This window comes from Cetorhinus maximus, chromosome 1 (assembly GCF_964194155.1).
Source record: "Cetorhinus maximus chromosome 1, sCetMax3.hap1.1, whole genome shotgun sequence".
Lineage (NCBI taxonomy): Eukaryota > Metazoa > Chordata > Chondrichthyes > Lamniformes > Cetorhinidae > Cetorhinus > Cetorhinus maximus.
In genome coordinates this window covers 74,389,169-74,403,345 of record NC_135879.1, presented here as the reverse complement: position 1 = coordinate 74,403,345, position 14,177 = coordinate 74,389,169, and the positions used below count along the sequence as shown (strand labels likewise).

Here is a 14,177-nt window from a genome sequence, read left to right as displayed (position 1 = left end):
TAAAGTTAATTTATCTCTGTATTACATTCTACTTCATGACCATGAGTGTTTGTAATTTCTAAAATTTGGGATTCATGTTTAAACAACCATTAAAATATATTTTTATTAATAGTTTTCACTATTTCTTGCCAGTGGCGTAGACATTGAACCCTTAGGTGAAAGTGGAATATAATAGGATTCACAAGCCCACATTAATCCATGTATACCCCCGCACAAGTATGATATGCACGTTCTGACATTGATAGTATTAACTTAAAAAATAATTTTGTTCAATACAGAGAAACAGGGTTAACATTTCATATCGATGACCTCGTGACAGAAGAAAGAACTAAAACGTTAACTCTTTCTCCCTCTCTAGATGCTGCCTGACTGTTAAGTGTTTCAAATATTTTCTATTTTTATTTCAGATTTCCAGCATCCGCAGTATTTTATTTTGTATCAGTATTTTCAAATATACGAAGACATTTTGCATTGTTTTTTGTCCCCATTCTCCAAACTACCCTCCATTGATTAAAGCGCAGAAAGTGCAAAAATTATCAATCGGTGCGATTAAACATGGCAATTGTTTTAAGTTAAATTAGACATTACTTATGTATAACAAGTTGCTATTCTTACCAACTACTGGTAACAGCAGGGCGGTATGGTTACAATTAGAACTGACTTTCTATTAATTATTGGAGAAGTATAGCAACCCACATTTTCGTAAGCGTCGAAAACAAGCAACTCTTCCGTTTTTAAATACATTGCACAAATTTTTGAAAGTTTAAAAAGAAATTTTAGGTACTCAATTTTTTTTAGAAATGCTATTGGTTTAGCAATTTATAAATATGATGCTTAAAGCACAGACGGACGTTTACCAACCATGTTAGTTTATCTATGCCCACTGTTTAACACAATCAAGCCGCATATGTGAAAATCTCGTTGAACCGGCCCAGGCATTTTTGCTATGGCTCAGACACTGCGCGTTTTAAAACCATGGTTTAAGCAGTATTTAGTAACACTTCAACTTTAGAAGCACACTACCATTAGGTACCCTTATTTTTAAGGTTAGTTCAGATAAATGCATTGGATTAACTTGTGAAGCTTTGAAAAAAGGTTGCATGTGTTTCAAACAGGAGCAAGCAGCTCAGGAGCAAGCAAAGATTTCGCTACAGGGAGCTGGGGGACTGATAACGATCCGCCTGCCCTGAACCCCTGACACGACTGAACACTAGTAATAAGAGATTGAGACGTCGAGAAGTTTTGCCCCAAATGTGATATTCAGACAGGATAAATATTGAGATTATGTTGCATTTCTCTGAAAAAAAAATGCATGACGAATCACTCGGTAATCAAAGTGTAGCTAAATACCTAATTTAACAGACGTGTCAGTCCTGTGAAAGGCATAAACTTTATTTTCAGAATCAGGGCCAAATTTTCCAATATTACATTGCTCGATTTTTTAAACCAATATGCTGAAGAAATTGACTCAAAGCAAGTCTGACCACCAGGCACTGGAAAAATTACAGATTACATTGGTTTCCAAAGCATCTCCTTATCTGGCAAATAGTAACAGAAAATGATGATACTCAGCACCTCAACGATCTGTCAACCTGCTGAGTCTTCTCCGGCATTTTCTGGTTTTATTACGAATTCTTCGCGTCTGCAGTAATTTACTTTTTTTTAAAAATTGTATCATAATTCCTGGCTATATTTACCCCACAGTAATTAACGAAAGGACGGGGCTTCCGTATGCATATACTGTGTTTCCTTCTGTAATTTTCACCATCTGCGTAGTGATCTCGGAATTGTATCCGATTCTGTGGAGGGAGGAATCAGAATGCGGGGGAGCCATGTCATGTGCAACAGTCAGGGTCATAGCAATAAAATGTTTCGAACAAGGCTTGTGTCTAACAGTGGTAAACCCTTCGCTGCGGAGCAGAAACGATAGCTCAGATCGGAGCTGTGTTCACTCAGGACTAACTGTGCTCAAACAATAACGATATGACTATCGATACATTGACTCGTTGCACAAGCATTGCATGTAGCCGGCAATATATTTTGTCTCGTTCCTCGAAAACAGACATTCTAAAAAGTGATATTCCTCGCATCATTACAGGATCAAATGACAGAATTCGTCGGGGTTAGATTTGTGGTCATAATACGAGAAGGAAAAACGGAAACTTGCCTAGGCGGCACTGTATGCCTGCGTTACTGTGGGACTCAGGTTTAAACCAAAATTAAACGATCCTACATCTATAATTGTCCAATAAAGCATAGGAGAGAAAAGGGTCGTCCTGTGGGAGCAGTGCCCTGTAGTAAGGCACAAATGGGCTTGTGTACAATGAGACGGGGGGATGCATTAAGTCGCCCCAAATAGGCAGCAAGCCATCCCGTTCGTGGGAAGACAAGAAGGGGTCCAGGGCCTGTGCCTCGGTGTCGAACTGTGCAATTTCGAGTTCATTGGCAAGCTGTCGCTTCCATTTATTCCGTCGGTTCTGAAACCAGATCTTGACTTGGGTCTCTGTTAGCTGAAGAGCGGCGGCGAGCCCTGCCCTCTCCGTACTGCTCAGGTACCTTTTCAGGTCAAATGTAGATTGCAGCTGAAAAATCTGATTCCGGGAGAACACTGTCCTCGCCTTCTTTTTCCTCTCCTGCACGATCCTCTCTTTGTTCTGTTCTCCAGATTTGCAGGCTGGCCCAGTCCTTTCCTCATCAGCCTCTTCCTCCATTACTGTTAAAATATTCACAAAGCGTGTGATGCTTGTTACTATGGAACTGTGTGGTTACTATCGTACGGAAATGCATCGGTACTAAGGGTCACTGTGGAACCATTGAATATTTGCCCTTCGCCAGAAGGTAAAGATTGCAGAATATTTCTAAGTCCAAACGCGTAAGCGGGACAGCTATCATTCCAACAGAACCCTTCCTAAACTGCTGCTCGAAATGAAGCACGGAGTAAATAGGAGAAAATACCGCAGCACACAACTGAACAGAGAGGGAGAGAAGGAAAACTAAAGGTTAAAAATGTCGACAGCATGAATCTCAATGTGTGACCAGCGCAGTAGGGAAGAGTGACCGAGGAACCCCGAAGCGAATGGATCTGTGGGAATAGTGTGTAGGTGACCCCTTAAACCAGCGGGAAATTAGGAATACCACCATACTTATCTCTTACCCGGGTGCACAAGGGTCTTGGTTTTGGTGCTGTTCTTCGAGGTATTCTCTGGATATCTTGTTGCAGCTTCTGCACCATCTCCAGGCTGCGGCTGCACCCGGCTAGGCTCCCCTAAAATGCGATTGATGGAAAAGGGCACAGAGGAAGAGAGCTCAGCAGCCTGCGACTGCTCCATGCTGAAGCAGGTTTCATTCCAAAGCAGCACCTTTTGCGTCTTGTATATAGACGCGGTACACTTCATAAAATATGTACAAAGCTCAGCGTGGACCCAGCCTGAAGCTCAGGGAGAACCACTGGGTAAAAAGATATTCGGACAAACCATTGATTTACGATTTGTGAAGTTACTAGGTTAACATACAACAATAGTTTTGTAGGTGTCTATTTATTTCGCCAGAGGGAATTGGCCTGGGTCTAAAATCTGGCGAGCTATTAAGCAAGTGACACTGAATCAATAGCGGCTGTACAAAAACGGCGCCTCGCGAGGCTGCGCGTAAATTCAAAATATTTTCGCAATTTCCAACAAAATGGGAAAGGTGTCCCGCATCCAACTTGTAATGGGTTGGATTCATACCAATAAATGCACGAAAGTGATTGAACCAGTGCATTTTAATTAAGAGTCGTTGATGGACAGGCCAGTTGTTTGAGATTGTCCCGTTGATTTTAGCTTTAACAGCAGCTGGAATTACAGTGGGAATTCACTTCAGGGATAAAGTGAAAATTGGCCCTAAAAGCTCTATTATTTCGATCCAAGTCTCCAGGCCGAACAATTTTTTTTTCATGAAATTTGCTTTCCGAGTGATTCATTGATTGTAAATGGCGCGATTTTTCATCGGGCATTGCAAACGTTTTAACTAGACCATTAGTAAGCACGTGAACATTTGAAGACGCAATGAAGGACACGGTTATGTTTTCAATTCACTCACTTAACCCCACACAAAGAACAGACCGCAAGTTGGCCAAAATAGTTCGGTGAAGGGGCGTCAAGGAAATGGCCAAAATCATCCTTCTATGTTCCTCCCTGATTTTAAATAAACAATGAAAACCCGATAGTTCGACGGCAGCCATCCATTCGTGTTTGGATATCAGTCCAGTTCATTAAATACATATGCAATTGTGTGACCCTTAATTGTAAATTAAAGCACAACCCTGAACAAATGGCCGAATACAGGTTCTTCCGACATTAAACTGTTCTATCACTATAGTATGAGGAATCAGAAAACTGCAAAAATTGCAATTCCACACTTAAACAGGTACCCTCGTAAGATATATTCATTTTCAGTGAATGGGTGTTAAGCGAGGATTGTTGAAAATTTTACATAGCTCACTTGGCAAGTTTTATAAAATTAAATATTTACATATTGTACATAAAGGGGCATTTGCAATACTTCCACGTGAAATATGTATGAATACAATATAGTTATGATTTTCTAAAATTCTTATTGAACTATTGTAGAATAAGTAGACAAAGCTGGATACATGGGCCTACCAGACTTCATTCAGAATAATAAAGTATTTCGAGTGTTTTTGTCGAGTGTTACATTAACGAATGTAACTCAGTTTAACTACGCGTAGTTATGTGTTTAAAACGTTGACACTTTGAAATGATTTATAACTATAAAGCATTCGGCAGTCAACGTAATAAAAGATAAATATTCATCATTAAGGCTGCCAAAAATGTGTTTACCATGATCAGTTTCAGATGTCTTACAATGGTATCATAACGTGATTTGTGTCATGAATGGGTTGCGGGAAACAGTTCTAGAAACCTCATTTGGCACTTTGTTCTGTTTGTCATTACTTTAATTAACATAGTTAGCAATCGTTGAAGTGAGCTTTACAGGATGTGAACACGGCCGGACTTCTTTGTATGTTTTCTTAGCGCTGATGCAGTCTATTAAAACGGCCTATAACGTGGGAAATATGATTCAGTTGTCTATCAGCTTAAACTGACCATGAATAGTATAAATTGATTAATGCAGTTTATTTAAACAATTTTTACATTTGGTATGATTTTACTTTTAATTGTCGTGTTGTTGTAGGTCCTGGTTATGTGAAGAGGACAGAGAGGAATATATATAGGATCTTGATTGGGTCCTGTAGACGCGTAGTACAATACATAGGGAACGACAAAAGCAAAATACTGCGGATGCTGGAAATCTGAAACAAAAACAAAAATACGTGGAAAAACTCAGCAGGTCTGACAGCATCTGACAGTCCGTATGACTCTTCATCAGAACTAAGAAAACTAAGGAACGATATGTGCTCAAACTGTAAACACTTCACAGAATCACAGAATCACATAGTGCAGAAGAGGCCCATCGGCCCATCGAGTTCGCACCGACTTGTTACAGCACATGTAAATGCATACATGTAAAGTTATGTATGCAGTATATTTATATTTGTATACTGTGTTATAAACAATAAAGGTGCGATGTATATTTATACATGATTATAAAACGTAATGCACTGATATATTACATTAAAGAAAAGTACGACTATTTTGCTCTAATTCCCATTATAAAACCAGATTGACGCTGCAAACGACCTTGAAACCTTGTTCACCACAGTCAGAGGATGGCTGCATTAAGTTGGTACATCCTACTATATCCCATGTGAAGCATATATAAAAAGAATAGATATATACTGTTTATATAATACCTATTATGCCTAGATATATTCTAGCTATATATTTTGTTTCATGCCATTTACAAATCTCATATGTTAATTCATATATTTTAAGGCTTCTACTCATCGCCATATCTTGGATACTCTTCATGCAGTAATTTATCCACTTGACTGAATTTGATCTAATGTGATTAAACTTACATCGCAACAGAGAGGATATGCAAGCTAACCAAAAGCGACATAAAAGATGAAAGAGCCGTATCTTAATGCGTGCCTTGAGGATAGCTGGCTACCCCTGAGCGGCTTGTTTTGCTAGTTTTTGTCACGCAATTTCTCTGTCGTTGTGCAGAGAATGCTGAGTGCTCTATCTGCTCCTGTGACCTGAATCTATTCCTTGTGACAAGGTGAAAGTGATTTTTTATTGCCACTGACTAGTTTAGGGTGTAGCAATAAAAACAACTCCTCATTTTAAGGCATTTTAAAGTGCACTTGATTTATTGTGGTTATTTCGTGCATTGTTCCACCAACATTTTGTCTTTTTCTTTCCCCCAGAAACTCTGCACGCAAGGTTCCTATAAAGTCAGGGGTACAGCCAAGAATCTTAACATTTTCGAATGCATTCTGCCCTATGTACTCTCCAATTTTCTTTTTTTACAGAGACTGGCGCCATAAACGGCTAGTTAAAATAGTTATCGACGAGACTGGCAAAATAATGAATATTGGCAATTGGTTGCTTAAATTGATGAGGTCGTATTTGTGTCGTGTGCCGTTTTTATCAAAGCAAATATCAATGTTTAACATGATTCAGTAAAATAGCTACAAATCAATATTTAAACACAATCGATATTGTCAGGAAACGGAGAAAATAAAGATTTTGTCTATAATACCAATAAATGTAACGAACGAGAATTGGGATATTTGAGGATCCGGGGATCCCAAGTTGCTCAGCCTTGTCCCTGGAGGGATTATTTTTCGCTGACTGGTCTCTGTCGTTTATTAACATCACATATCACAAGTTTCACTGTTGTTCCTGAAGCTGTTCTCGCAACAGCAGTGAAAATATCAGCTATCTTTTTTTAACTAGTGTTATGTTGGCAGTCCCAAATTTTGCCTTATTGTGTAATTCAGAGTGACTTCCCATTTAATAAAATGCATCTCCAAAGATAATACATTGAGCAATTTCGCCGCTAACGAACTACGTGGAAAGAGGGATGCTTTAACTTCACACAAATAAAATGCAGCGGGGTACAGTTCCATTTATTTAAACATATTTATATTTAAATTATATTTACATTTAGTTATCAAACGCAGTTATTACATTTTTTGCTAATTTATCTCAAAGCATGTTATAAGCCCTTTGCACAATTACAACTAATACTAGTATACTGTTTAAAATTGTTGTTGATTGTGAACATGCAGGTTCTGCTCGAACAATCTCGAAATGCTTGTACAATCTCAAATGCATAGTCCAGAGGTAATGGTTGATTGTTGCTGATATGTACTGGTACGATTAAAAACAATGATTGACGCACAAGGGAACATGTGGAATTTACCTTTACTGCACCACACAGTCTTCCTAATTTCATTACGAAAATGCGCAAGAAGACCATTACCGTCCCCTTTCCCTCAATGTGGCACAATGCGCCGGGCCTCTGCTGTTTCCGGCCTCGGAACAGTCACCTATTTCGTTTGGAAAGCTTTGCCATATTTTGAAGTAAGTATATATGAGCGTTCTAGTTTTTTAAAAAATCGCTGATCTGAAGAAAAACAAAATTAAAACCTCGAAATATTCGCATTAAGTATTTTCAATCAACTGGCGTCCTTAAGCTTTTTTCCGCTAGTACTTTGAATATTTTAAAATCATTTCATATTTAGCTGTAACAGCAAATGATACCATCAGACCACCCTGAACTGTTCTTTTTAAAACTCGCGAGGTAATTGTACATTTTTCCCTAAATCTATGTCGTGCATAAATTCTAAAACACTATTGTTTAGGCTAGAGTCCACTTATTTTACATGTTTAAACAATATTACCGTAATTCATGGACAGAATTTTTTAAAAGTACACTTTTTTCCCTCTGGAATATAAGCGTGTGTTATTTTTTAATGTGTTAAACAGAATATTAAATGACAACGTCATTCGTTCATTATTTGTATTTCCAAATTAATTTTAAAATGTATTTTCAACATCTTGCAATTCTCTTTTACTTTCGCGTTGAAGGGATGTTTTCGTATTCCTCGTCATGCTCCAACATTTGATTATTTGTAAAGTTTACATTAACTTTCTATTTACTTGCTCATGGTTTTGAAACATAAAGTTCATATTCCTCAATAGCATAAAGTGACGAAACTCTGTTTCCCCGCCCGCCCCTGACACATACGACTAGTACAGAATCCGCAGCTGAGCGAGAAGCTGAAAAACGGATATTGGGACACTAAGAATTAAAATTATCAATAGGGAGTGAGCGGGCGGGGAGCGCACGTTGAAATGGAGAACGGTTAAGTGAATGTGCAGAGTGGGACCAGTACATTGAGGAGGTTGGGGGAGCAGGGCGGAGAGAACGATAGAATACTGGGCTTCGGCTGCTGTAGGGTAGGAGAGAGGAAATTGGGAGACCAGGGAGCCTGATGCTGAAAAACGACTTCTGGGAGTTTTATTCTGGTTGCTCAGTTATACGTCAACTTCACATTTGCCCCTCTTTTCGTGTACGCTCTGGACCATGGGCCTGGGCCATGTTGTAACACCTGGGAGCTATGGCGCAACCTTTGCATCAGGACAACAGATCTCAGTTGGACAGACTGGACCAAGAGGAAGTCCGGCTGGGTGCGCCAAAGATTGAGGTGTTAGGGTGTGCCAAGCTGTGATAGTTACTGAGAGGGTTGAAAGGTTGGATCTGAAAGATTGTGATACCTTTGGTGGGATTGTTCCTTTTATTTATGTGAATAAGTAATTGGGAGAGGGGGGAGGGGTGGTGGTATGTCATGGTGGTGATGAACTGTGGCAGTTGCATCTCCAAGATTTTTATCTGGATTATGACTGGGCGAACACTTTTGGCAGAATGCGATTGAGGAGAAAATACATTTCAAAGAATAGTGAATACTGAAAATATAATGACAGCGGGAAATAATCATCTCGAAAGGAGAAGAAATACAGCACATATCTTTACCATGCGTGTGTGTAGTGTAGTCTCTGTAGTAAGTACTTTGTACTTGGTAAAAAAACAAATTACGTCAAATGCTGGAAACTTGAAACAAGAAAATGAAGCGCTAGCAATACTTTGAGGGGGGGAACCTGCTGTCAGGCCAGGCGAAGGTTTAAGAATTTATCCAGTCCCCGAGGTTACAGTTTGCTGGCCAATTTGCGCATTATTAATGGTGTGCATCATTCACACGCGTTAATTTTTTTTCAGCCAATTCCGGCCCATTGTGTTCAGTAGGGGTGGCACAGCTTTAAAAGCCGTTTCGACAAAGTGAGCCTGTTCCAAAGTAAGGAGCGTCGCAGTAAGTCAGAGGGCAGGGTTTCCAGGGCGGCGGGCGCGCGCGCCGGGGATCGGGCCCCCGCCCGCGATTGGGCCCCCGAGCGCGATTTGACGCCGGCTGACCAATGGCCAGCCAGCGTGAAGCGCTGCCGGGGTGGGGGGCGGGCGCTGACGTCAACGCGGGCGCGGGCCAGCGCGGAATGAAAGCTCCCTGAAGGCAGGGAACTACCTCAGGGAGCTGAAGAATTTGAAAGCAACCAATGAAGATTTTAAAATCCAGAAAAAAATTGTCCAGGCATCAGAATCAGTCACCCGAACATATAGGTGATGAAAATTCTGCCCAAATTTATTTAATAACGGAAACCTCAGCCAGCCCTTGGATGAGGTTTCAGCAAAAATGCAAAGTCCGCCTGGCAGATCTGCCTGTCCGCCAGCTGCAAGGTAGAATGGACCATGGAAAATCTGAGTCAATTGTAACTTCAATGGGCTTAATTGTCCTCTTAATTGTTGGCAGGCGCGCTTCTGACTTTTGCGGTGCCTGCCAACCGAAATATTGTGCAAGCGCAGGATGATGTCAGGACACTCGCTCAACATCATCACGTGCTATTTTTCACTTGAGCGGGTTGGGCATGTGCCCGCATGCTGAGCTAAAAATTCTGCCCATATTTGGGCAGAAATTTTCGCTCATCAGACGGGCACGCACCCGACCCAAACGAGGGAAAAATAGTGCGCAATGACATCGGGCGAGCGTCCCAACATCATCGCGCACTTTATGATATTTCGTTCAGCGGGCATGCACGAGAGGCGGCAGCGCGCCTGCCAACAATTAAGAGGCCTATTAAGGCCCTTAATCAATTAAGTAAATCTAATTTTTTGCTGCCCATCCAATTGTCCGGTCGGTGGGTGGGCGAAAAGGCCAAGTGGCCTTTGGATTTTTTACAAATCCTCATCCTCGGTTGGGATGAGGTTTGCAACAGGAATTACAAATAAAATAAAACTGTTGAAGTCTTATTTATAACATGTCCCTGTTCATATGACAGAGTCATATGAGGGGGCTTTTTTTAAACGTTTTTTTAAGTTTATTTATGTTTTTTAAAATCTTCAGCTCCCTGAAGCAGCTCTGTGCCTTCAGGAAGCTTTCAGTGCGCGCACCTGTGCGCATGCGTGAATGGCTGTGCTCGCTCTCCTCCCCCCACCCCCAACCCAGGCAGCACTGAGGCTCCCAGTGCACTTTTCATTCTGGCTGGCCATTAATTGGCCAGCCAGCGTGAAATCGCGATTGGGGCCCAATTGTGGGCGGCAGTCAGTTTTGCGACCGCTTCCGGGTCGCCCGCTGTGCCCAGCTGACAAGGTAAAAATCCCACCCTAAGTGGGTGAATTTTGGTGGTAATGAGTAACATCTGAGGGCCCGTTTCCATGGTTTTTTGTGCTTGTTTCCGGTGCTCAAATGATTGAAGACAGTTTATTGCTCTCCATGGGCAGAATGTTTCGCTGGGTGGGCGGGTGCCCAACCTGCTCAAGCGTAAAAAGGCACGCGATGACATCAGGCAAGCATCCCAAGTATCATGCACTCACACCATATTTCGCTTGGCTGGTGCACATGGGATTTGAACTGCGCCCGCCATTAATTAAGAGGCCAGCTAAAGCTCTTGACAACCCAAATGATGGCGATTTAACACTGCGTGTGTGATTTTTCACTCATTGCACGAGGAACAGAGGGGCAGAAGGGAGAGGAGGCCACGTGTCCCAATGCAGCTTCCAGGGGAGGAACCTGTGGGAGGAAAGGCGCAGGCACACGGGACACGGGGTCAGCAGGTAGTCCAAGGCGGAAGGGGCCACAGAAGATGCCAATATCCTGCTGCCAGGGTTTACAGGCAGTGATGCAGCTACCTCAATATGTCTGAGGTGCAGTGCTGAAGGAGGCTCCGCCTCTCAAGGGAGAGGGTGACTTCCATTTGTCAGATGATCGGGCCTGAGATCAGCTCCGACTGTATGGGTGGATACCCCATGCCAGTGGCTCTGAAGGTCACAGTGGCCCTCAACTTCTATGCCTCTGGCTCTTTCCAGGGCTCAGCAGGGGATCTGTGTGGAGTCTCCCAATCAACTGTCCACAGTTGCGTCAAGCTGGTGACAGAAGCTCTGTCAGGGTACTGACTTTCCTTCATTTCCGTATGGATGAGGCCAGCCAGGCCAGTGAGCCAGAGGCTTTGCAGCGATTGCCGGGTTCCCCTGCATCCAGGGTGCCATCGACTGCACACATGTGGCTATCATGGCGCCAGCAGGTCAGCCGGGTGCCTTCGTCAACAGGAAGGGCTTCCACTCCATGAACATGCAGATAGTGTGCCACCACAGGATGCAGATTCTGCAAGTCTGTGCAAGGTACCCTGGCAGCTCCCATGATGCGAACATCCTGAGACACTCCAAGGTGCCGAGGCTCTTCAGTGCTTCAGCCCAAATGGATGGACGGCTGCTGGGCGACAAGGGCTATCCCTTGAAAAGGTGGCTCATGACGCGTCTCCACCTCGCAAGAACAGAGGCCGAGCAGCAGCACAACATGAGCCATGCCTCCAGAAAGGCGGTGTTAGAGAGAACCATAGGTCTTCTGAAAATGTGTTTCCGATGCCTGGACCGTTCAGGGGGTGCACTACAATACCCCCTCCAGAGCGGGTGTCACTGATAGTAGTCGTATGCTGTGCTCTCCACAATCTGGCACTGGCAAGGGGGGATCCGCTGGAGGAAAAGGATATTGACGCAACTGCACAGGCCATAGAGGATGAGTCCAGTAGTGAGTCAGAAGGGGAGCATAGTGAGGAGAACGCTGAGTGCATGGAGCCAAACCTCGGTAACCTGCAGGGAGGCAGGAACACCAGGGGCGCATTGATCCAACGTTCTTTCAGCTACGCTGCCAAACAAGAGCTACCACCTCATGCCAGGGCTGCCATCTCCATCTGCATCGCAGAAATGACCCTTTCCTTGGCCTCCAAGGTACACTCAGTGCCTGTGCAATGAAGTTTCGTGCCACCCACATCCAGCATTGCATACTGGCCTATCCTGCTCCTCCAAAACAAATGAAGCATATTCAGGCCAATAACACAAAAGCAAATGTAATTTAATGTTGAGGCTCACATAGAACTGAATGGAACAATATCCAATGTTGGTAGTCACACCATTAAAAAAATGAAAACAAAATGGAGGAACAAAATATCATCTGTGAGCAGTCCTTCTTATGCTTAAGGTGCTTTAAACTTATGTTTACAGGTGCTACACCAAAGTGCTCCCCCCTTGCTGGCACTGGCATTGGAGACAGCCTGCTTAATTTGCTGTCCTGTTGGCCTTGATGCCTTTGGTTGTCATCCTCTGGCCAGTGGAGCCTGTGCTGGTCCCGCCTGAGAGGGAGCAGACAGTGCCATGGCTGGCATCTCCCCAGTCGTCACAGCCTCATCAGATGCCACGGTCACTGGCAGGGGGCGGAGGAGCTGCTGCCGTCATCCAGAGCGCCCTGAGAGGAGCCCACAGAGACAATAGGCAGCTCATGTGCCTGGACCTCCCTGCTCAGTGATGGACAGGCACCTAGCTGGGATACTGGGTGCCCCATCCATCTCACATACAGACACTGATCAGCTGAAGTCAGTGCCTGTGTGAGGGATTGCAGGTCCGAGTGCAATCCCAGGAACCTCTGATCCTGTTCCTGGAGCAGCCTCTCCATGAAAGTCGCCACTCTCTCCATGGAGGAGGCATTGCGCTCAGCCATGAGGGCCAACGTAGTGCTCACGCTCTGCAGGGACTCCTCCACAACGGAGACCATGGCACGCATACCCTCTTGGATCTCTGCCAGATTCTGCCACACACCCAGCTGGGCGTCCAGCATCTGCTGCCTAATGGATCACTCCAGAGGCCCATCATCAGCCTTCGACTGAGCATCGTCCTGGTCTTCAGCAGTCCTCCACCTGCCGGCGCCCTGGGCACTCTTTGCCTCCACCTGCACTCAAACAAGTGTGAAGTGCCCTCATCAATGTGCACCAAGATACTAGCCGCCGAACTAATGCCCACTGAGGTGCTGGTACCTGCGCTGGTGCCTGGTTCAGAGAGTGGGTGTGATGCAGATGATTAGTGAGCATGGTGGTCCTCTGGTATCAGGGATGGCCCTTCAAGGTTCGGAGAGCGAATGCCTGCTGGTGAAACTAAAAGGGAGAAGAAGAACATGTCATTATTCAAAGTCATCACACTGTCACTGTGCATGCCAGGCACCCTAGTGAGACAACGGAGATCCGCATCATGGTGCCCTTGTCTTTCAATGATCAATGGAGACTCCAGGTTCATGGCTCACATCAATGAAGAGACTAAGACCATAAGACCATAAGACGTAGGAGCAGAAGGCCATTCGGCCCATCGAGTCTGCTCCACCATTCAATGAGATCATGGCTGATCTGATTATTCTCAACTCCACTTTCCTGCCTTTTCTCCATAACCCTTGATTCCCTTGCTGATTAAAGATCTGTCTATCTCCGCCTCGAATATGCTTAACGACCCAGCTTCAACAGCCCTCTGCGGTAAAGAATTTCACAGATTAACTACCTTCTGAGGGAAGAAATTCCTCCTCACCTCTGTTTTAAATGGGTGACCCCTTACCCTGAGATTATACCCTCTGGTGCTAGATTCTTCCACAAGGGGAAACAACCTCTCGGCATCTACCCTGCCAAGCCCCCTAAGAATCTTATATGTTCAAATAAGGTTGCCTCTCATACTTCTAAACTCTAATGAGTACAGGCCCAACCTACACAACCTTTCCTCATAAGAAAATCCCTCCAACCCGGAATCAACCTAGTGAAGCTTCTCTGGACTGCCTCCAATGCCAGTATATCTTTCCTTAGATAAGGGGACTACGCTAGAATGGTTCTACAAGCTGAAACTCTCACCTC

At 43.8% G+C, this 14,177-nt stretch overlaps 1 protein-coding gene across 1 annotated transcript; it reads right to left on the bottom strand.

Moving 5' to 3' along the window:
• Window positions 1-1,378: 1,378 nt before the first annotated feature.
• LOC144680922 (homeobox protein HMX3-like) lies at window positions 1,379-3,571 on the bottom strand. Its single transcript, XM_078542477.1, has 2 exons — window positions 3,155-3,571; window positions 1,379-2,713 (listed from the first exon to the last, which is right to left on the bottom strand). Exons 1-2 carry the CDS (start codon window positions 3,393-3,395, stop codon window positions 2,220-2,222), a joined length of 735 nt encoding a protein of 244 aa, XP_078398603.1. The 5' UTR covers window positions 3,396-3,571; the 3' UTR covers window positions 1,379-2,219.
• Between the last annotated feature and the right edge of the window lie 10,606 nt (window positions 3,572-14,177).

Excerpts from the sequence above, each read along its gene's own strand:
- LOC144680922 (XM_078542477.1), bottom strand. The coding sequence starts at position 3,395 with ATGAAGTGTACCGCGTCTATATACAAGACGCAAAAGGTGCTGCTTTGG. Across the intron at positions 2,714-3,154 it reads CAAGACCCTTGTGCACCCGG|TAATGGAGGAAGAGGCTGAT; the intron begins GTAAGAGATAAG and ends ATATTTTAACAG.